Below are 23,446 nucleotides of genomic sequence, written 5' to 3' on the forward strand. Positions count from 1 at the left end.
AAGGCTGATTGGGAATGCAATCATTACGTTTTTGTTTAGCAAATCAAGGAACTTTTCTTAAAAGAAATACAAAAATAAAATGCATTACATCATTTCCTCACCATTACATCCTCTGCAGTAGCTAAATGGGTGCCATCTGAATGAACTGGAAAAAATTACTAGTCACATGCATACTGAACATATGCCTAATATGCATAGAATATGTACTGCATACAGTATAAATATTAAACAAAGGTATGCATGTTTGTATGCAGTTCTCAGTACGTGTAGGCCTACTTTGTAGTATGCCAATACTTTCACTATAGGGAAACAAAAAAAGACTTGGTTTCTAAAAACAACCAGCAGAGTGAGACAGGGTGAAACCGAAGGTATCTACTACACACTATTTTGATAACCACACCACAAATACAGATCTGCTATCGGCCTTATTTTGCAACGGGGAAGTAAGATATTTACAGTGAATGTGCTAGACTTTCACTTCATTAGCCACACTACAGGCACATAGCAACAACAAAGTACATAACAGGTGAAACTATTTGCACTTCAAAGCAGTGCGTTTATGAGGACGATAATACATTCAAATTATACGATAAGCCATAAAGCTGGCCAAATAACTGTACAATTCAAGTTACAAATGCTACAAACAAGGGGGATGAATGGAGAAAATAGAAGAATGTTATCCCTAACAAGAATATTTTACCAAAGTTTTAAACTAAATTTAAAAGAGTTTAAGGCTGTAAAAGAGTGGAATCTATTGGTCAAAATATTTTCATGGGTAAAAAGGGAAGGCAGGATTTAGGGGTGTGGTGAGGGAGCAGTGTCCTGCTGATCGGTTCCACATTTCACTATGATACATGAAGTTCAAGTGGAACCGATATTGTTTTTTTTGGCTTAAAACACAGCGTACCTGCCCAGTCTAAACACGCACGCGCGCCTAGCTAGGCCTATCTTAATGGGGAAATTACATAAGACTTTTACTGTTTATATATACAGATAGTTATACATTTTATAAGCCGTCCTTACCCACACCCTACCACTCACTGAAAAAGCTAATGCATTTTTAAAAATAATAATAAATACTTAATTTATTTTTATACCAATTTTACAATTGAGGAAGTCTCCAAATGGAGGTTTTTGGAGATTTGGTCAGTTTTTGGCTTCACTTTTCTGTCCCCACAATTTGGTTAAGTACACACACACACACACACACACACATTGGGTTTCCATGTTTTATGGATGATATTCCTTAGGTGAAACGATTTTTATAAATGTACAAATTGTTTTCTACCACCCTTACTCTAGCCTTACCCCTCACACAAAACTACACAACATTTTTTTAGATTTAAAAAATAAATAAATCTTGCTTTCTATTTTCCTTAAGGGGACCAACAAAATGTCAACAAATTTCAGAAATGACAAGTATTACTATCCTTTGATCCGCATAATAAAGAGAATAGCAGGTACACACACACACGCGACTGATTCTCATAAAGTACATTTACTCTATTTATATGCAATCCAGTTCAAGACATCACATGGGCATGTTAAGAACTAAAACACGTCCTATTTTAGTAAATTCTAAACTGACCAAGTATTTATTAACCACTGTGTATGAATATACAATGTGATACGTTTTATTATGTCACTGATTTCATTATAAATACACACTAAGGTTCAAAGGAATTAGGTTTATAAAATAAATTTTAAACACGAATAAAATTGCATCTAGAAAGTTTAAAGCAAACCCATTGAGACATCAGAATATATGGAGTTCATTTAATTTTTTTTGACAGATTTGATTAATGCAGGTTTGATAAAAATATCATTATCTTTAAAAAAAAAAAAACATTACAAACCTTTCAGCATATGACATTTCATAAAAATAGAGACATGCTTTGCAAAGCAATGATTTCCCATTTTTGCACATTTAATATGCAATTAGATTAAAAATATATTAGTGCAGTTAGTAAATACAGGTAATAGATACTCGCACATAAATCCATCAACAGTAAACATTTAACAGTAAATCTACATTTGATCTTAAGCTTTGATTAGACAGACAAACATGTCAGAACATTAATAACTTAAATATTAAGCATTTCCCTGCTGGCCGGGCTATGTACAACATAATTTTCAAATATTCACTGGGCTATAGTTTCATTAAACATATTAGAGAAATGATACAAATTGAAACTTCAGAGGGAAATTAGGAAATGAAACACTAAAATGTACTGCGCAAAGGACAAAGAACTAAAATGAATCCCATTATCAAAGACTACATACTTTTATATAAAGGACTATTTACATGCAAGATCATATTTTTCAAAATGGTACCACAAAAAAATAATCAGTTTTCATCATGGGAATATTCTTGATTCTGTTAGGTCTAGAATACACTGAAGTAAAACTCAGCTACACAGTTGGTTTTGCTGACTTAAGCTAGAGGTGAAGTGCTGCATGAATCTAGTATCTGCAGATTATTAATAGACTGTGGGAACCGCTTTGCCCATCGCATCAGTATGAGAAAGAAAAAAAAAAGGAACAGAGTATTTAAGAGATACTTCACCCAAAAATAAAGATTAACAGTAGCCATGGACTTCAACTGTAATTTTTTCCCCCATACCATTTACTAGAAGTCTGTGTTTGCATGATTAAGTGACTTTTCACAATGCTACCATGCACAAGTATTTTTAGACAAGGCTGGCAGAAAATGAAGATGAAAATGAAGTAGGTTACACAGAAAACTTGTTACAATTAGAAGTTGCAACTTCTACACTACTGTTCAAAAGTTACGTGCTGGAAAGTTTTTTTCTTTTAAAGAAACAAAAACTTTTATGAAGCAAGGATGCATTAAATTAATCAAAAGTGAGTGTAAAAACATTTCAAATTTCAGTTATTTTGAACTTTCTATTCATCAGAGAGTCCTGAAAATACATTGTATCAGGTTTCAACAAAAATATTAAGCAGTACAACCGTTTTCAACATTCATATCACATAATACCAATAGCTTTTAAATATATATTCAAATAGAAAACAGTTATTTTTAATTGTAATAACATTTCACTTTTTTTTTTTTTACTGTGTTTTTGATCAAATAAATGCAGCCTTGATGAGCAGAAGAGACTTTTGAAAAACACTTAAGTCTTCCCAAAACCAAATGTTTAAACGGTAGGGTATTTGTGAAAGTCTTAAATATTAATGTGGATATTTTTAGATTAGATAATCATTAATCATTCAGAATGGACAAAAGACAAACAGTAAACTCTAGCCTGCACTTTATATAACAGACATGGATCAGGAAATATAAAGCTTTAAACTGTGATTATTAACCTTTATATATGAGAAGTTTAAGGCACTGTAATTGTTTATTTAGCTACTTATTTTACCTGACAGATAACTAAAAAATGTGTCTCATAACACACAACGATCTTTCTCGGTTTAAAAAAAATACATATATATATATAAAAACATTTATATATATATATATGGGGCGGGGTTGATGGCCAAACAGAAATCTCCCTGTGAATTATCTTGCATATTCAGGTTAGCTGAAAAGGCATTCAAAGGGCCAGAGGTTTAATAGAATTAGGGTTTTATTCAGTTTGGCCCAAGTTAGTAAAACGGCAGCACAGCACCTTTAAAGGGGAAACTGGGACTGCGGATTAAAACATACAAACAAAACCTTTAAAAGCTCCTTGGTAGCCACTTACTAGAAACCTTTTAACATGTCCCCTGATTCTTAAATTTTCAACTCCTCTTTTTTTTTTATACAAAAGTTGCAGTGCAAAACTCAGCATACAACATGTCACCCTTCCACAAATGTGTTCGGTGTAAAACGCTTACTTATCTAACAGGTGTTATGTGCATTTGTAACTTATGGGGGTTTAAATCCATTTTAACAAAGTACCAAATATAACTAAACATGGGGTAAGAAACACAGAAAGCCTAAAGTAAGACCACACTACATGACATAACATCAGGTATGCTAACCCTGCTAGCAAATTTAGCACGTTTCTTCACAAAATAAAATGTAGCATGTACAAATTTAGCTCAATTTTTACTAAATGGTTTGTCTTCCTACCAAAAACATGCAGGCCTTCAGTGTCATCATCTAAAGCAGGAGTTCTCAACTCTAACCCTTAAGATGCACTTTCTAGCAGAGTTCAGCTCCAACCCTGATCAATCTCACCTGACTGTAAAGTCTAGTAATCTCGAAGAACTTGATTAAACGTTCAAATATTGTTGATTAAAATGGTTGGATAAAGCGCACCCTGAGGGCTTCTTGAGAAACCCTGATCTAGGCAGTTGACCCATGTTCATTGCAATCTATCTTCCTGCAAAGTCCAGCTCTAACCCTGATCAAAAACATCTGAATGAGCTAATGAAGATCTTCAGGAGCTCTTGATGTTTACAGACAGGTGTTTTGGAGCAGGGCTATAACTATACTCTCTCCAGGAACACATGCAGCTCAATTTTTGTGTCCGTGCTGACAGTCCACGTACAACCCTAATTACACACACCTGAGCAAGCTCATCAAGGTCTTCAGGATCCCTAGAAAATCACAAGCCAGTGATTTAATCATATTTTTCAAAATGGCTATTTTTTTACAGCTATTTTACCAAAACTATAAAGGCCAGAGTAAACTGCAGACATCCACACACATCGTTTGCATGCAGCCCAATTTTTTTAAATGTAAATGTTGAGACCGAGAGAGTCCAGTAGGTGGTACTCCGCATGTGTCAAACTCATCCATCCACGGATCCGTATGCTTGGGACACGGCTGTGTGCGAGAGGAGAGTATACCCGAGCCTTAAGACATCTTTAGTCGTTTGAGGTTTCTTAGAGATTTGAAATTGGTTGGGGATAAGAATTGCATTTGATCACTTTCATACTTTCAAATTTCATTTTCAGCATAGATCAATCATCCCTACAAGTTTCCTTCCACCAACATTTACCATTAAAAACTTAATCTGTTTCTGTTATTAAGATTGTTAAGATTTGTGGCTTCTTTCAGTAACTGGTCAGATTTCCTGAACTCCGGGCTCGAGTCCCCTTTCATTTCCATCTCACCACTCTGTCCGGTCACGATTGCGTTCGGCAGCTCTCCAGTCTCTTTGTTTTTAGAAGACATTTTGCTTTGAAAGTCTTTTACGTCACTTCCTTGTGGATTAACTGGTATATTTTTTTCCATCTTCTCTGCATTCTCCACAAGGAGGTCACCTAGGGATGCGGAGCGGGCCTTGGAAGAACGCTTGAGAGGCATGGTGAGGTCCAGGGACATGTTGGCACATTGGCTTGGGGTTGGGTTTGCATTGGGAACTGAGGTCTTTGAGGAGGTGGGTGGGGTTTCTAACAATGGCTCCTCCAAGCTCTCGGCTTTGCTGTCAGAAGGTTTTCGATCCTCCTCACTGGTCTCCAAATCAAGTTCCTGGGAGCTTCCTTTGAGCTTTACGGAGGATGGTGTAACATGATCACCGGTTTCAGACTCCTCTCCTGAGTGCTGGCCACTGTCTAAAGACTTCTCCTCCAAATCTTCACTTGACACATCTACAATTGGCTCAGTTTTGGGTTCTGGAATAGCCAATTTGATGTCAGCTGTTTCTGAAGACGCAACGACCATTGGGTCACTTTTTGAGGCAGTGTCTTCTGTCTTGGCAGGTGCCTTGCCTGGCTTCTTCTTGGGTGGAGCAGGGGGTCCGGGGCTCTTTTTCACAGATTCAGGAGTTGAAAGTGGAGTAAGATTAAGTTGAGAAGGTTCTAGTGAGGTTGCAACTTCTCCAGTGGTCTCAGATGCTTTCTTTGAGTCTTGCACTTCTTGTTCAGGTTCTTTTGAAGGCATAATGGGTGAATCCAACATCACTACTTGTGGTTTCATGACCTTTTTAGATCGAACAATGGTCTCTACCCCTTCTAACTTATCCAGGTCTTCTTTCTCATTTGAAACTCCATCTAGCTTGGTACTTTCACCATCAGCGTCCTTATTCTTCTCTTTTTCCTCTATTGTGACTGTGGCTGGTGTTACCGGTTGGGTAGGCTTCATATTTTTGGAAGGAGGAGTAGGGGCCTGAACGCTCTTGGTGGAAGGGGTTGATTCGGAAGAGTCAGTGCTTTCTGCTTCAACCTCCACTTTACTATCCGAGACATTCTTCTCAACAGCAGCCCCATCAACAGAGGCGCAAGGTTTTAACTCCTTTGATGGAGGCATCGGTGGGGGCTTCTTTTGAGCTGCAGGTTCCTCATTTTTGGCCTCATCCTCTTTATGAGTTTCACTGGGTTTGTTGTCTTTTGATGGCGGCATGGGCGGCTTTATAACTTTCTTCTGGGGTGTGGACTCTTCATCAGTGTCCTCCTCTGGAATGTTGTTCATCGCTGCAGATGGTTTAGAAGGTTCCGTTTGTTTATCCCCTTCTGTTTTCAAGCCATGAGTTCCATTCTGTACCGTGACCTCACCATCAAGGTCTAGTCTAAACATTCCATCACTTGAAACATTTGCAGCCTGTAAGAATAAACGGAATATTATTGTTAGAGGATATGTCTTATTTTTGTTAGTGATTTAAAGTATGCATTAAATCAATCAAAAGTGACAGTGGAGACTTGCATGGCTACAAAGGATTTTTCAAATAAATGCTGTGCTTCTGAACCTTCTTTATATTAATCAACAAAACTGTTTTCAAAATGGCTAACAATGTTTTTTGAGCCGCATATTAGAATGGTTTCTCAAGGACACTGAAGACTGGAGTAATGATGCTGAAAATTCAGCTTCATTGCAGAATTTTTTCCCACAATATATTAAAATAGAAAAAAACTCATTTAAATTGTAATAATGTTTCACAATATTACTGGTTTTTAAATTTTTATCTAAACTGTTTTTATATCTCATAAATTAGCATGATAGATCCGTGTACAAACCCTATATCAACACTGCATATTTAATATTTTCCATCATTAAACACTCCTTTAAAAGTTCATATTTATTACACTAATCTCTTAAATGTAATATTTGGCAAATCTCAGAATGAATAACTATTTTCATATTGTACATTATAAAGTTGTGATGGCTAACTTCACTTAAAATGCATGTATTTATTTATCAAAAGTATTTATTTAAGTATTTATGTATTAGACACATTATTAAGTAATTTGAATATCAGTATTGGTCAGAAATGTATCTGTGCATTCCTAGTTGTTCTCCAGCTGGGGTGTGAAATGTTGAAAGACTTTTTTTGTCCATGTGAAATGATTATATCATACCTCCTTCATGTGTATCCTTGTTGGCGGCCTTCTTCCACGGTCCCCTTTTGGTCGGTTCCGTGTAACATGTTCTAAAGAGCAGCTTTCATCCACTTTTACCTGAGATTTAAAACATAAACAAAAATAGGTTTCTGTAACTGTATCTTTGTCCATTCATGCAACACCATATTTATAAAGGAAAGGATTAGTGCATGCTCATCTATATATATATAAAAAAATCACATATGGCCATTGTAAATGTTTTTATTTTCAGTCATGGTGCTATTTATGTGCAAGTGTCTTTAAAAATCACAGTAACATTTTACAGTACCTCATCAAAAACTGTGTTCTTTGACTGACTGATTCCTTCACTCAGTGCCTTTATCCAGGCCTCTTTCTCCTCTGGGGTTTGTGCTTGAAGTTTGACATCTTGGACCTAAAATGAACAACAAATTTATATCAAGTTAAAGAAACTTGTGTGACATGCATACACATGAATAAAACACTGAAAAAAAAGACAGAATCAGTTGCAAATGCTAATCCTAATGCTAATCAAATACTAATAAAATAAAAAGTGTCTAGCATTATGCTTGATCATATGCATTACCCACTAGATCACATTTTAACAATTACATTCAGTACTATATAAAGGTTTTATTAAAGATCCAGTTTCTGTTTTGCATTGAACATCCCTGATGATTGGAAACATCATCAAAATGAAACCGGAAAATACAAAGTGATTTGTCCGTAGGATGTCCCATTGTTCAGTTAGGTTTATATAAAGTGTCACTAGCATCCTGTATATTGCCAGACACAGCATGAGTCTCCGAAGTGCTCCGAAAATTTATATTCTTAGGGTGTGTCTAAAATATTTGTGAAACAGGAGGGTTTGGAATCTCTTAAATCTTTAAACTCTTTTCAAGAACTACAGTATACGTGAGGTTTAGTTATAAAATAAAACACCAGGCTGTGGTGTCTGACTCATACAGCTGGCTGGTCAGTTTTCAGGGGAGGAAAAAGTGACGAGTTGGTCTGGCTGCTCTTTACACACACACACACATTTTCTCTTCTAGTCTCTTGACATCTGCTGAGCTCTTTGCAGTTCGCCAACGATTCGCTCTCGTCATCTGTTAGTAATAATGCATATTTCGCCTGTTAGGTATCTCCAGAATTTCTCAAGTCCTCTCCCCACCTCCAAGACTCCGGATTGTTATAGTGTACAGTAAGCAATGTATACAGTGGGTGTAGGAAAGAATAACAGCTCTTTCAAATAATCACATTTTGTTGATTTGCAGCCTGAAATGATGATGAATTATGAATTAATTAATGTCTTTATAAAGCTGCAATGTTCAAGGAATCAGACATGTGGAATGACCAGCTTCTCTTGCAGTGGCTGAAAGGGTCATCTCTTTGGCCTTCATCTGGACAACCTGCTTGTGCAGGCTTTCAGTCATCTTAGAGCGGCCCACCGTCTTGCAATCTCGTGAAAATTAGAGGAATGCTGCCAGTTAAATAAATAGGGTTTGTCATATAATTAAGTAAATTAGCACCTCGTGATGGGTTAACACCAATAACTTGGAGGTATATGTAAGTGTTCTCTCATTTTGATCAGAAATAAAATAAAATGCAAAGAAATTATTTAAACATAAAACTGAAAAAAAAAAAACACAATTCACAAGCAAGTATTGAATCGTGGATGTTGTACCGAATGATTCAATATTATATTACACACACACACACACACACACACACACACATATATATATATATATATATATATATATATATATAAGATGAAAAACTTCACTGAAAATTTGAAATGTTGTTTCAGCAACTAACTGACATACATTTAAGCTGAAATATTAAAATTACTCAAACCAAAACTAAAATAAAATAAAATATATTATTAAATAACTAATAAAAAAGACAAAAGCATTTACCAAAAATGTATTTGAACCTAAACATTTTTTTACAAGAAAACTAACTTAAACATAATAAATAGTGGTGGGCCGTTATCGGCGTTAACGTGAGACTCTCATCGGGCGATAAAAAAATATCACCATTAATCTATTCTCAAAGTTTGGTTGGGAACTGGGTCTATACTAGCTATGATGACTTTAACCTTGATATTTTAGCGCGGATGTATACCTGGCCGAATTGCACTGTAGGGGGCGAGCACGAGTCTTTAAACCTGTGTGTATGCCTACTGTGAAATTCCCACATCAAACGTAACGTGCTAACATGGATGCAGCTGAAGCCGCCGGGTTTGCTTCAGGGAATTATTATTATTATTTTTTAAGAAGCTTCCCAACGGAAACCTAGACAGGACACAAACCTGTTTCACACATAATCCATCTGCAGTGCGTATGTTTCGTATGTGGTGCTGAAGCAGCACGGACTCATACTCATTGTGCTTTCACACAGGACGCGTTTGCAGACGCACCGCTCCTGGAACGCACCGCAACCGCGTGAACACAGGAATCCGTTAACAAATACAAAACGCATACACACTGTAGATGGAGTAAACAGGCGTAAAAAGGTTGTTTGCACCTTGTGCAATGTGGAATTCGTTTACAGCTTTTTCAAGCAGTTTGTGATGCATTTTGGAAACAGGAGATGAGCTCCTAGTCTAATGCACGACCTGTCTTGAGAAACCCGTTCTAAAAGACTTACTTTTAGTCATTATTTTATTTGGGTAGCACACATATTCTGAATGCCTTTGGCAGAATTCAAATGAGCCATTTAATCTAGATTAATTCCAAGATTACAGTGAGATTAATGTAGATTTAAAAAAATAATCTATGCCCACCACTAATAATAAATAATATTGAAATAACACTGGTATTTGAAGTGTTAGAGAAAATAATATTACTCCTTATTTTCCTCACCTAAAGTCATTCACTTTCTTTAAAAATTCTAAAACCAACATAAAAAAAAAAAAACCTTGGTACAGTACATGCTTTCCTTTAATCATCTCAGACATATTTATTCATCAGCAGCCTGATATTTTGACACATGGCAAACAGTCTATAGAGAAAAATCTAATTTTCACTAGAAAGTGAAAAATTATGGTTTGTGGCTGTTTTGATATACCACAAGTATTTGCATAGTTATACAGGAAATTGTGCCCTGTGTTTTTGTATATATAAACACTAGGACATTAAATTATGCCTTGCTAAAGGTTGTCTAAAGATTTTTCCCCCTATGACTGCATTAATGTCGTTTTAACCTTAAGTTAAGGCCATTGTTAACAACGAGTCAGCAACATGAAACCAAGACTAAAGTATAGCAACAAAGGTTTAAAGTATGAATTACCAAGTCATGATAAGTGTGAACAATGCTGAAAATAACACTCTGTGAAATCATGTAACACAGGATGTTAATCATCTTATCTTAATAACTGCAATATTTGACACTAAGCACAAATACAAGCACCACTCATGCAACAGCCGACCTTTCACACACACTTTCAGCCAAGTAACTTCGACAGCAGTGAAGGGTCACAGAGCTTGAGGCATGAGTAATTGGCTCATCATTGGTCATGTGTTCATTAGACTCAGTACAATGAGCTAGTGTGCCTCTAGTGCATGCCATATTGAACTACTGACGTCACGACTGCAAGCCAGCCATCCACAACTGTGTATTGCATTGTCATCCTAATGTGAGCCACTCTTTATATCATGCACAAAGGAAATGGTAGACTGATATATTTGACGTGGTACAGCACTGTAATGTTAATTATTACCTTGTTAGCGTACTTGGGGCTTCGTATTAGTATCAGTCTGTGTTTCTTCGTGAAAATACTCTTTAACTCATGGCAAGTCTCATAGTTGACCAAGTCCAGTTTCTCCAGGCATGTTGTCAATTCCTGCAAGACAGGGAAACATTTTCTAATCTGTAAAAAGGATAAACCAGAGGAAAATTGTATTGCTCAGAGGTTGTTCAATGGAGTTTTATTTAAAGGCCTAGTTTACAAAAAAATTTTGTCAAACCTGTATGCCTTTCTTCCTTCCATTGAAATAATGGGATAGTTAGCAGAATGTTCTCACTGCATTAAGGACTAAGGACCCTTGTGCTCACCATACACTTTCATTGTAAAAAATAGATATAAAGTGTATATTCAGTGTAAATAAAGATTAATTAATTAAAATTAATCTGAAATAAAATATTATATATCTAATATATAAAACTACAAATGTTTACCTTAAATAAGAGCACTAAAATCACTAAATGAAGAACTTAAAAAAAAACTAAAAAAAAAAAAAAAAAAAAAAATTGATGTTTTTTTTAATACACACATAATTCAGAAATAATATAACTAAAAATATAATAAATAGAAAAACATAAAAATGAAAGCTAATTCAAAATCTTAATAATAGTATATAAATAGTACTAAAATAATGCTTTCTTCAAAAATTCCTTATGAAAAAAATACATGCACACACATAAAAAAAATAGTTCATTGACACTTTAAGAGTACAGAGCTAAAAAATTCAGTGTGTGAAAATCTAATTTGTGATTTTGCATTGTTATGTCTTGATATGAAGGTGGATACTCTAGTATAATGTGGTGATTTATTTATTCTGTGAAATAATTTGGCAGAGAAAATAAATCTATTTCAATGTTTTAATAAAGATAGATGTCTAAAGATGAATCTAGATTTGTTCTGCTCTTCATTTATGTTGGTAATCAATACTGATTTATCTGAGCTTTGTAGAAAACTTCATTTCTTAATTGACCATCCTTAATTCATCAGCGCACATTATTCTAATCATGTCATTTTCCATCAAAAATAATCTTCCAAACCTACACGCACTGTAGCAAGATTTGACACCGGAGGCTACACCAGCTATTGTTATTCAATGTAATGGAGAATAAATGTTAATCGACGGCCAAATAGCTACAGTATAAGTACAAAATGTTTTAGCAATGGTTTGGAGGACCACTTAACAATCCAATCCAATGGATACACAACCAAGTTCCAACCTACAGTTTTTCTTGTGCAATAACATATTTTACTCAGAAATACATGAAATGATGAAAAGTACAGTAGGTTGGGTTCATGTTGACTTCGTAGCCTATGTTTCATCATGATTTAGCAGACTTACCTCATTCTCATAGACTGCAATCACTGTTCGGTCCAGATGAATGTATCGGTCCTTGTAGCTGCCAAAGAACTTCCCTGAATACTTCTTCAGCCAGCCGGCCTTCCCAGAGCTCGTCACCTCTTTGGGCTTGGCTGGCTCCTCTTTCACACCCTGTTTTGGAAAGGAAGGGGCAAATACGCATTGTTAGTAAACCTAAATTTCAGTTTGACTTGACGTGCATTGAGATCTGAGTCCTTACTTCAAGAGGAGGAAGAAATATGTAGCGGCTTTAAATATATATATTTTCGGCTGGCATATGAGTTACATGTGACCTTTTTTTCCACACTCAATAGAAAGGACAGATGATGCATTATTCCCACATCTGCGCGGTTTCATTTTTTACAGCCTTCTCATGACTTTTGGAAATCTTATCTGAATTTATCATTAAGCTCATAATTACTGGCGTTTGTTAAGGAAAGCCTTACTATTATTATGTCTCATAATTTAGGGTTACAGATTTAAACACACTTCTTACATTTGAATTAAAAATTGAAGATACAAAACTAAGTTTTAAAGACTTATGATTCTCCTTTAAAAAACATACATTGAAGCAGGGTTATTATTAATAAGTAAAACTAATATTAAATTCTAAATGAATTGAGCAGGTTGAGTCCAAATTTTCTGAAGAGACTCATTCACTTTATATGATGCACAGATTTAATTTAGGCTTTTATTTAGATATTAACTTTGATCAGCGAACATAAAAAAACAAACCTCACTGGTCCTTGCAGAATCTCAAATGTGCTGCATAACACAACAGAATGAACCAAGTGAAATAAAAATCGCCAATCCATTAAAAAAAAAAAAAAAGTGTCTCACATTACATTTTGAAAATTGATATTTTTCTTACAAAAATACATCGATTCGCTACAGAAGGCCTTTTTCACTCCCTGGAGCCATGTGAGACACTTTTTTTAAATGGATTGGCAATTTTTATTTAACTTCTTTTGGACTGATGCATGCAACACCTGATGAATCACATGAAACAGCTTGAAAGATCAAAGACAGTTTCTTATATAACTCCGACTGGATTCATCTGAAAAAAGAAAGTCATGTATGCCTAAGATGACTCGAGGGTGAGTTATTAAATTTCATTTTTGTGTGAACTAACCCTTTAAAAGTTCAGCAGGATGCATGAAATTTCTCACTATTGAGGTAACACAGTGCTGTTCTTGAAGCGGATGAACTTACAGTTTCACTATTAGTAGAGATGCTGCTACTGAACACTGTTGAGAGATACACAGACACACCTAATTTCATGAGGCTCCTCCAGATACTACGTTGGTAACTTCACCTCTCTCTTTCTCTTATAACTGCATTAATAACTGCATAACTTTCAACAGCTCCAGCCTCCGTTACTAGGTCTAAAATCTTTTTTTTTAATTAGCAACAGAGGCATGGGATGAGCTGCGTTGAAGCCTGTTGAATTATTAGCGAATAATACACACACGATGTATTACGGCCTACTTCAAATCGTGGTCACATCACCACCTAAGGTCAATTATTTCATACATAAAAGACTAAATTCAAACTGTTCATCATATGAAGCAATTCGAGTCTCTCCAGGAAAATTTGGACTAAACTGCTCAATTCATATGGATTAGTTTTATAATCTCTTTGTTAACTTTTTGAAGTGTCAAAGTGGTAGTCACATAGACTGTCAATGGAGGAACCAAAGACTATCCCTTTAAGAAAATGTAAAACAATAGTTCTAACAATCATGATTATGAGAGTAAAAAAGACCCAGGCAAGTATAGTTTTATGCTTTTTAAGTTTTGCAATTATTATTAATATAATATTAAGAAACTAAAATCCAGCTGCATTAAGAATTCCCAGGAAATTTCAATAGGAGTCAATGCGAAGAATTTCCTCAGGATGTCTCTTTAGAGGGTCATCGAGCTGTTTTTCCACTTTCACTAGGCCTTTGGAAAGAGCAGCATGTGCTAGAGAAGGTACAAATGTCAGAGGGAAGAAAACCTGGAGGATAATAGGAGCAGCACTGTGCCACAATGCCCTGTCCGGGAAACCATCAGGTCACCCATGCCCTGGCAGCGTCTGTGCTGAGGGAGGGGGATGCAGTATGAGACAGCTCTTTGTTTTTCTCATTCTGCTTGTGTGTAAATTGGAGCAGAGCGCATGGCACATCACAACACACTCGCCGGAGAGAGACTTTGGGTGGGACGGAAAAATCTATATCGTGAAAAAACAGAGCGGAGCCTATTTGGACGTACAAAGTGGAGCGCATACGACAGCAGAGCGAGAGAGAGAGAGTGTGCAGTGTTTTAAAGCATATGATAAAACAGGAAATAAGCCAAAACATACGTTAAGCTCGGGTCGATCAAACAGGAACTCACAGTGCTAGATGAGATAATTTAAGAAAGCGTGAAGTTTCATTGGTGGTGTTTTCATGTGGCCTGCATCAGTGTTGCTGTTGCTCATACTAGGGTTTGGGGTATTTTCAGATCATTAACAAAAAGTCAATTTTGCAGTTTAACTCATTCCCACATGTTTGTGCAATGAACATGGATGACAAATCATATCATGGGAGCAGAACATCATAGAGACTTTTGGGTTTTGGCTTTTCTGACTTAAACTTGAAAAACAACCACCTAGTAACTGGCATAAGAAACATTGTAGAAATGCACCGAGTAGCACCCATGTCACCCTAGCAACCATTTAGCAATTACCAGAAAACCTTCCAAAACACCCTAGCAATGTCTCCAATGTTCCAGTCTTGCATGGGCCAGAAAAGGAAAATGATTTGACAAATTGCTTTTTAATTATTACATTTAGCATTTTCACTAAACTTGAAAAACCACACAAATGTTCAAAACAAGTGGACAATGATAATAATAAATTAAATTATTATTATTGTTAATTTTACTGATATTTGTAATGAGACTACATCATGTAATAGTTCTTTTTCATTTGGGAAGATTGCTCCAATTGATGTTCAGAGTGCCATTGATGAATTAAAAGTGACTAGTGGTGAAGGATTAGATGGAATTGAAAATAGGTATCTTAAATTAACTTCACATATTCTTATGTATCCACTAGCTGATTTATTTAATCTTTCTTTGTCTACATGTGAGTTGCCGGTGATCAGGAAATGTGCACGCATTACTCCGCTTTATACGGGAGGTGATATACTTGATATGATCAAATTATTTATCTATTAATAATATTCTATCATCATCTCAATCTGGTTTTAGGTCTAATCATTCCACTTAAGTTTACAAATTATGTGTTTTCAGCCTTAGATAATGGTTAGCTTACAGGCGCTATTTTTCTTGATTTGACTAAAGCTTTTGATTTGGTTGATCGTTATCTGCTTTTAGATAAACTTCATGCTATTGGTTGTTCAAAAAATAAAATTTTGTGGTTTAATTCATATCTGCACAACAGGAAACAATGCGTTGTCCTAAATGGGAATAAATCTGATTTCCTGATTCAGCAAAGAGGTGTGCCTCAAGGTTCAGTTCTGGGACCACTTCTTTATTCTATTTATGTAAATAATCTACCATTACTTATTAAGAACTGTCAGGTTCAACTTTATGCGGATGATACTGTCATATATACATGTAATTCTGATCCTTTACAAATTCAGTTATCTTTTCAATCGGACTTTAATAGTTTACAAGACTGGCTTTTGGCTAATAAATTAGTTCTTAATAAAACCAAGTCATATACTATGATTTTTGGTTCTAGATATAAACTTAATTCTAAAACCTGTTCTTGTGTTATTTCATGTAAAGACGGTACTCCTCTGCATAGAGTTGACACTTTTTAAATATCTTGGTGTATGGCTTGATTCTAAACTCTCCTTTAAACCACATATTAATCATGTTTAACGAAAAGTCAATGTTGGAATGAGTATTTTGCATCAATCTCGAAATTGCTTCTCTTTATTAATATTTCTGTTTTTTGATTACTGTGATGTGGTTTATCAGACGGCTTTAAAATCTGATCTTGTCTCACATAATTCGGCATATAATAGAATTTCTAGATTCATTTTAGGATGTTCTTTTTCCACTCACCATTGTACAATGTATGATGCACTTCAGTGGCCATCTTTGAATGTGTGAAGGCAGATTCACTGGCTCCAATTTATATTTAAATGTATTTACTTTAATTATCCTAGTTATCTACAACAATACTTTGTACTCTTTTCTTCAAATCATCAAGTTAGGCACTCTGTACAGACTTACTTTCTCGTTCCTCGTGTTAAAAAAAACAATTGGTAAGAAAGCATTTATGTTTAAATCTGTACTAGACTGGAATAATTTGCCTGTAGATATTAGATCCATTACTTCTTTTCGGTTGTTTAAACAATCTCTATTATCTTATTTTAAAGTAGTCGTTGTTGTTATGTGTACTGTAATTTTAATTTTTTATTTTGGTGGTGTTTTATTGTTTGCCTGTTTGTTGATGTTTTGTTAATTTTAATCTTGTTATGCTCTTTAAGTTGTAATTGTGTTTCATTGTAAGGACCCCCTCGAAAACGAGATGATACATCTCAAGGGGTTAATCCTAATAAATACTAATAATTACTATTATTAATAATACTTTTATAAAACTCCATTAAAGTTTTCAAGGCAGTTTACGTAAGACATAAAGACATAAAAGTTTTATTATTATTATTATTCATTTTGTATATTATGTATTGTTTTTAAAGGCACTTTACATAAGACAAAGACATAAGAACAATACTCAATATATAATATAAAAGTTAAATAAAAGTAAAATAACAACAACAATTATTAGTAGTAGTAGAAGCAGCAGCAGAAGCATATATTACTATTATTGATAATAATAATAATAATTTTATAAAGTTTTCTAGATGGTTTACGTAAGACATAAGAACCAATGCATAATATACATATAAATAATAGAAAGTCTAATTTATTTGATATAAAAATATTTGCAACATCTCAATCACAGGGAAGTGTAAAACAAGAATGCCAGTCAGAGAAGTAAAAAAGAGGAAATAGTAACCAACGTGACAGATTTTACAGGAATTAAGTATTCTTGCTTCACTTCAGTCCTCCTTACTGCTAGTTTTACAAAACTTCTCTCTGGCATTTTTATCTATTATTGGAATTTTTTTTTTTTTTTTTTATCATTGATGTTGTTTTCATTTTGTTTCATTTGTTTATATATGTGATGGAAACCTACGAATAAATACAAATGCAAAATACATAAACAATCAGGGTACGAAAGGGACAATTATCAATCTGAAACCAGCTCAATCCTAACAAAGAAAGAATCAACTGGAATGCGCAAGTTATGAAATTTTACAAAACGTAATATAAAATATTGATTTAGCATCCTTGCTAAATAAAAGTATCAGAAACTATCTTGCAGTGTAGAAACATTTGAATGGCAGTGTATTATTTTTCGATTAAAAAAAAAAAAAACGCTACAAATATTTCTACTTTTAATACTTTAATGCAATTATTTGAATGATGTTTTTCTTTTATTGTGTTACTGACTAGTTCATATTTAACAGAGCAAGCTAAGTTACTCAAAAAAAAAAAAAAAAATGTTTAACAACATAATTAGATTACTGTACTAATTACTAAACTTGCATAAATTATTGCTGAACTGACCAAAGTATTTAAAGAGTCAAAAAGGTAACCTAAAAAACATACATTTTGACATTAGATGATAGATTCAGTATTTAGTAACTAATTAATTACATAAAAATGAAGAGTAGTCCCTTACTTTAACCTTTCAATGGAAAAGTAATTACTTTACTTAACAATTAAAATAATTTTCAATTATTAAACGTATTACTCAATCATGCATTACACCCAACACTGTTAACCATCCACTAAATGTCACATAAAAACAAAATGAACCGTGGTTAGTCACTTTTTTCCTGTATAAGTAGGTGACTCTTGACCAAAACAAGCTGCAAAATAACACAGATGTTATGCTGATAGTGAAGAGATAAATGCCTAAAAATGGTGCACAAGTGCACTTTTACTGCTGATGCTTTTACAAGTTTATTACAAGCTGAAAAGATGAGGACAGCCTCATTAAGAGATTCATTATGAGGTAAACACTGAGTTATCTTCCTAAAAAAAACAGCGAACAGTGAAGAAGATTTCCATGGCTCTCTGAAGCCCCAGGACAAGCCAAATTCACTGTGACCACAACAGTTGGTCTTTGTCTTAACGTCACATTAAATGTTTTTCCATGCTGTCATTATGTTCAGATAAATACGGCATCAAATTGGCCACGATGTACACAAAAGCCATTCAGGCACAAACAGATCCCTTGACACAAACATCTGTCCCTATTCATCTCAGTTTTCAACTCCAGACACTTGTGTTGTAACAAACCACAACCAAGACTTTAGACATTCGAGGCATGCTAATGTCAAGGTAATGTCTTCTTATCAAAGCTAAATAATGACTCTAGCTATGTACACTACATATTAACAAAGTGTTTTTCTTCAGCTCTGACCACTGTTACTTCCTCGTTTCAGTAAGCATTTCCTGAAACTACTTGTTCACTTAGTAAGAGCATCTTCTTAGCACAAATCTGTTTGTCTTTAACATACAGATGGTTTGAAACAGAGCTAGCTAGCTGCTAGATAGATAGATAGATAGATAGATAGATAGATAGATAGATAGATAGATAGATAGATAGATAGATAGAAGCTTTTAAATAAGGCATATTAAATATGTTTCCTGCTCATGAAAAGAGTGTTTTGATTATGTTTGTAAAGATACTCAGTATCGTTTCTGTCACATGACCTTCTGCCCTACATTAGTATCTAAATGTAAAAAATAATAATAGTTTGACAAAACATCTGATCTTATCCTTTAATATTCATATCTAATTGGGCTCAACTGATGATGAATTTTTTTTTATATATAGAAAAATTATCAGAAGCCACTGGTCACAGGGCATAATATCCTGACTTTTCCATATGGAAATGTGTAATATATATATATATATATATATATATATATATATATATATATATATATATATATAGCCTAGGATATAGCCTATATATAATTGTATATCCCTATGGGTGGATGCAACACCTTCGAATCAAAAACATGCTATCTATCTATCTATCTATCTATCTGTCTGTCTGTCTGTCTGTATGCTGTCAATATCTGTCAATCTGCAGAAAACAGTTAACCAACACATGGCTTGTTTTAGAAGTGTCGGATGCTGCTGCCCTTCACTTCCTGGTACCGATCTAAAGCTACATCACCTCGATCTGATGAACAGAATATTAGAAGTTCATAATTAAGGCTGACTCTACTGCAGCATTCCACAACACATTTTAATCTCAGTGCACGAAAGCAAACAAGTGATGCAACCCACCATTTCCAGACAGACAGTTTTCAAGCACTGGACGAACTCAAAGTTTAAGCTAAAGTCAAGTGAGTTTTGCTTCACGTCGCAAGTGACTTAAAAGATCCAAAGTTAGAAAGACTATTTAAAATAATGCTAAAAATGTTCCATTTTCAAATATCATCTGCATAGTGATAAAGAAAGGTGTGCGAAATACTCACATCTTCCATGATATTAAAAACAAAACAAAGATCCCGTTATGAGCAGAAGAAAACGCCCGACGCAGGACTTTATCTCGGGTTCAAACTGTCGACGTCTCTTCGTCTCCACTTTCTCACATCCACCATGACGATGAAAAACAAGGAACTGTGTATGAGGCTAAACTGTAACGGGACTCTGCGGCTCTTTTTCCTCTTTCGACTTTCAGCAGTCACAAGTTTGAGACGCAAACAAAAATAAATAAATAAAAGTTGATTTCCGGTAAGACCCCAAAAGCCTCTTTTGCTGCCAAGAGACAGCACGGCCGCGTCTCAAACACATCGATGCCTATCTAGACAGCATCGGAACGACAAGAATGCCACTCTACACTCGCGCGCTCTTACAGAAAGTGCTTTGACGGACGTAGCGCGCGAGGTCTAGAATGACTTTCCAGTTAAAAGACTTTTGAATGGAATTTGTATAGATCTATTTTGGACCGTCTATTTACGCTAATCTCACGCTATCTCTCTTCTGCCTCTAACATGTCAACTACTATAAAGATGTTGTGTCCAGAACATTAAATCTTTTGTGATAATTTAGTTGCATTAGTTAGCAATGACAGCATTTATGTTTTGTCAGTGTTCCCTCCTGAAATGAATTCAAAAGTGCTCGAGGTGCCTATTGTTTTCATGTTTTCTTACTGTTTTCTCCTCGAGGTCAAGCAATTTTTGAGTCTAGGCCTACAGGCTTTTAGCCCTCAGAATTATTAATTTCCCACTCAAAATTCCGAATTTCAGAAAAATTCCAAAAATCAGAATTCCGAGAAAAGCCAAAATTATGAAATGTAAAATCAGAATTCTGAGGGACTGGAAGTCCAAATTGCGAGAAAAAAAGTGAATGGGGGAAGTGAAATGTCTTTTGTTCCACATCAGTCAGTTAATAAAGTAAATCTTCTTATAAATCTATATATTTTTTCATTTGCATAAAGGGACATTTCACCCAAAAATGCAAATCCTGTCATCATTTACCCCACCCTCTGAGTTTCTTTCTTCTGTTGAGCACAAAAGAAGTTATTCTGAAGCATGGCTCCCATCAACTGTTTGGTTACCAATATTCTTCAAAATATTCTTCTTTTGCATTCAACTGTGAGTAAATGATGACAGAATTAGCATTTTTGGGTGAACTGTCCCTTTAAAATCAGATTCAGATAGGGCATCTATGAAAAAAACAATGGCAAATAACAAAACAGGTGTTAGAGGTAACAAAAACTCTCACAAAGCATAAATGTGTTTGCATGATGCAAATTCGAAGTAAACTAGCACAACTAGTGCAACTTCATATGCAATGCAAAATATAAATATAACTATGCAATACTATACAAGTAAAAAAAACATATATAATAGTTATATATATATATTAAGTGAAGTGACATTCAGCCAAGTATGGTGACCCATACTCAGAATTTGTGAAGGCCACGACTTCCCCACCATATATATATATATATATATATATATATATGTATATATATATGTGTGTGTGTGTGTGTGTGTGAAATAGTTTGTGATTAGTTTAATAAAACACTGATTTAAAAAAAAAATTATTTTGCATGATGCCTATTCAGCATAATATGAAGTTAACAAGCTCAGATAAAGTATACAAAAAATCATTTAGATTTCTCCATGATTGCACAAACAGGCCAAAGGATATATCTGCAGAGAAGTGACACTTCCTGGGTGTGTGGAGCACGTCAGCATATGTCAACTGAACAGGAAAAGGATGCAGTTATAAACACATCACATCACAAACCCAATGAAAGGTGATGTGAATTAGTTGGAGGTTGTGACCTCAGCCAGAAATTCTAATTTGGCAACCAGCATTTTTCACTTACCCACTTCATCTGCTATTTACAAAGACGACCAGTCAGTTTCTGTTTCGCCTAGGCCTGAGGTGTTGATAAAATAAAATTGTTAGATTATTTTTTTTGTCATGACCTCTTTACAAGGTATTAATTTATAGCCACCATTTTTTTTTACCCATCTCACTTTTGCTATACTCCTAGCCGAGAATATAAATGTGAAATTCTGAAATATTTACTTAAATACAGAGCTTTTGTTGCTCAATACTACGGTTCCCCCTCAAAAAGCAGAGCTGCATCTGAGCCACACACCACTCAAACCAAACACTACTCCCAGACGCTGTGTTTTAAACCACACAGCTTTGTTTCTAGCCTCAGGTTTCTTTTCTAGACTATTTCAGAGCTCCTCTGATGGATGGCTATCAGCTAGCTAGGTCTTCATATCAACATTATTGTTTAATGTTTAAGAGCACTACCAAAGAAGAAGTGATGATTGTCAACTAGTGCACTGATAATATTTTAGTTATATGCTATTATATCGCTTCACTTGTAGAAAGTGTGAAGAGGGAGGACTTCCTGTTTCACAGAGAAACAATGCAGCAGTTAATATTAAATCTATGATCTACAAAGATGCATTTTTTCTTTTTATTTGTTCCTTTAAAGATATTTGTATATCTTTACATGCAGGTTTTACTTTTATACCATTTCCAATTCATACAGTAACCATTCATCCTCACAATGTGGGATTTTTTTAACACTTTGCACAGATATATTAGAGTGGAAATAACCACAGTGGATTTATCGATTACAAGCAGTGTGATAAACATGAGCATGCGTGTATTAAAATGTTGTGAAACCACGCACATCCGCATAGAGAGGACAGGGGAAGCACGCTTCTTTTTTTTTGTCTGGTTCCAGTTTCTTAAGTGTATTGCACCCCCTTCTGCTCCTTATTAACTTCTTATAAACTATGTATTTTAATATGATTGCCTACATTTATGGATTGACACCATGCAATTTAAGGCTTATTCACACCAAGAGCAAAAAAAAAAAAAAAAAAAAAACCATAATGATAATGTATTCAATAATAATAATAATAACAAACTATTATTGTTGCTGCTATAATCATCACAATTAATGTCCCATTAGAGAAATAATATTTTAATATTTAATGAGTATAATAATAATATTAGTTTTGCAAACACATTATTATTGTATATTTGCAATCACAGTTATGCTTTCATTATGGAAATAAAGTACTTAAATATTTATTCAGTGTAATATTAATAATAAACATTATTAACAAATAAACATCATTATATTGCAATTATTCTAAATAATGCAACATTAATAGTAATTGTATTTTTATTATTACTACAGCAGACTTTATATCATAGATTACAGAAATAAATTTTTAAAAGTGTTTTGATATTTTAGAACAGTATATTTTGTCACTTCTTACCATGTGCATTATTTCACCAACACTATACTAAATAAAAATAAATTTTTAAGTTCACACTTCATTTAACAAGCACAAAATAGCTAATGATATATATATATAACAAAAATATATCAAATAGTAAATTTATAGATCATCAACAAATTGACCAGTACATATGCATGTTTGACTCTACAGATTGTTTGATAGACCGAAAAAATCCGGGTAGCATCAAATGAAACACAGATTTCACCCAAA

The 23,446-nt window shown here is 34.4% G+C and overlaps 1 protein-coding gene across 1 annotated transcript; it reads right to left on the minus strand.

Annotated features, from left to right (window-relative positions):
- Positions 1 to 1,762: 1,762 nt before the first annotated feature.
- LOC128017356 (pleckstrin homology domain-containing family O member 2) lies at positions 1,763 to 20,325 on the minus strand. Its single transcript, XM_052602716.1, has 6 exons — positions 19,919 to 20,325; positions 12,339 to 12,488; positions 10,976 to 11,098; positions 7,562 to 7,666; positions 7,252 to 7,350; positions 1,763 to 6,496 (listed from the first exon to the last, which is right to left on the minus strand). Exons 1-6 carry the CDS (start codon positions 19,925 to 19,927, stop codon positions 4,958 to 4,960), a joined length of 2,025 nt encoding a protein of 674 aa, XP_052458676.1. The 5' UTR covers positions 19,928 to 20,325; the 3' UTR covers positions 1,763 to 4,957.
- Between the last annotated feature and the right edge of the window lie 3,121 nt (positions 20,326 to 23,446).

Source organism: Carassius gibelio, chromosome A7 (genome assembly GCF_023724105.1).
Source record: "Carassius gibelio isolate Cgi1373 ecotype wild population from Czech Republic chromosome A7, carGib1.2-hapl.c, whole genome shotgun sequence".
NCBI classification, from domain to species: domain Eukaryota; kingdom Metazoa; phylum Chordata; class Actinopteri; order Cypriniformes; family Cyprinidae; genus Carassius; species Carassius gibelio.

Coding starts and splice junctions, on each gene's coding strand:
- LOC128017356 (XM_052602716.1), bottom strand. Junction 7,667..10,975: donor GCCCCAAGTACGCTAACAAG/GTAATAATTAAC, acceptor TGTTCATTTTAG/GTCCAAGATGTCAAACTTCA. Junction 6,497..7,251: donor CAAGGATACACATGAAGGAG/GTATGATATAAT, acceptor TTATTCTTACAG/GCTGCAAATGTTTCAAGTGA.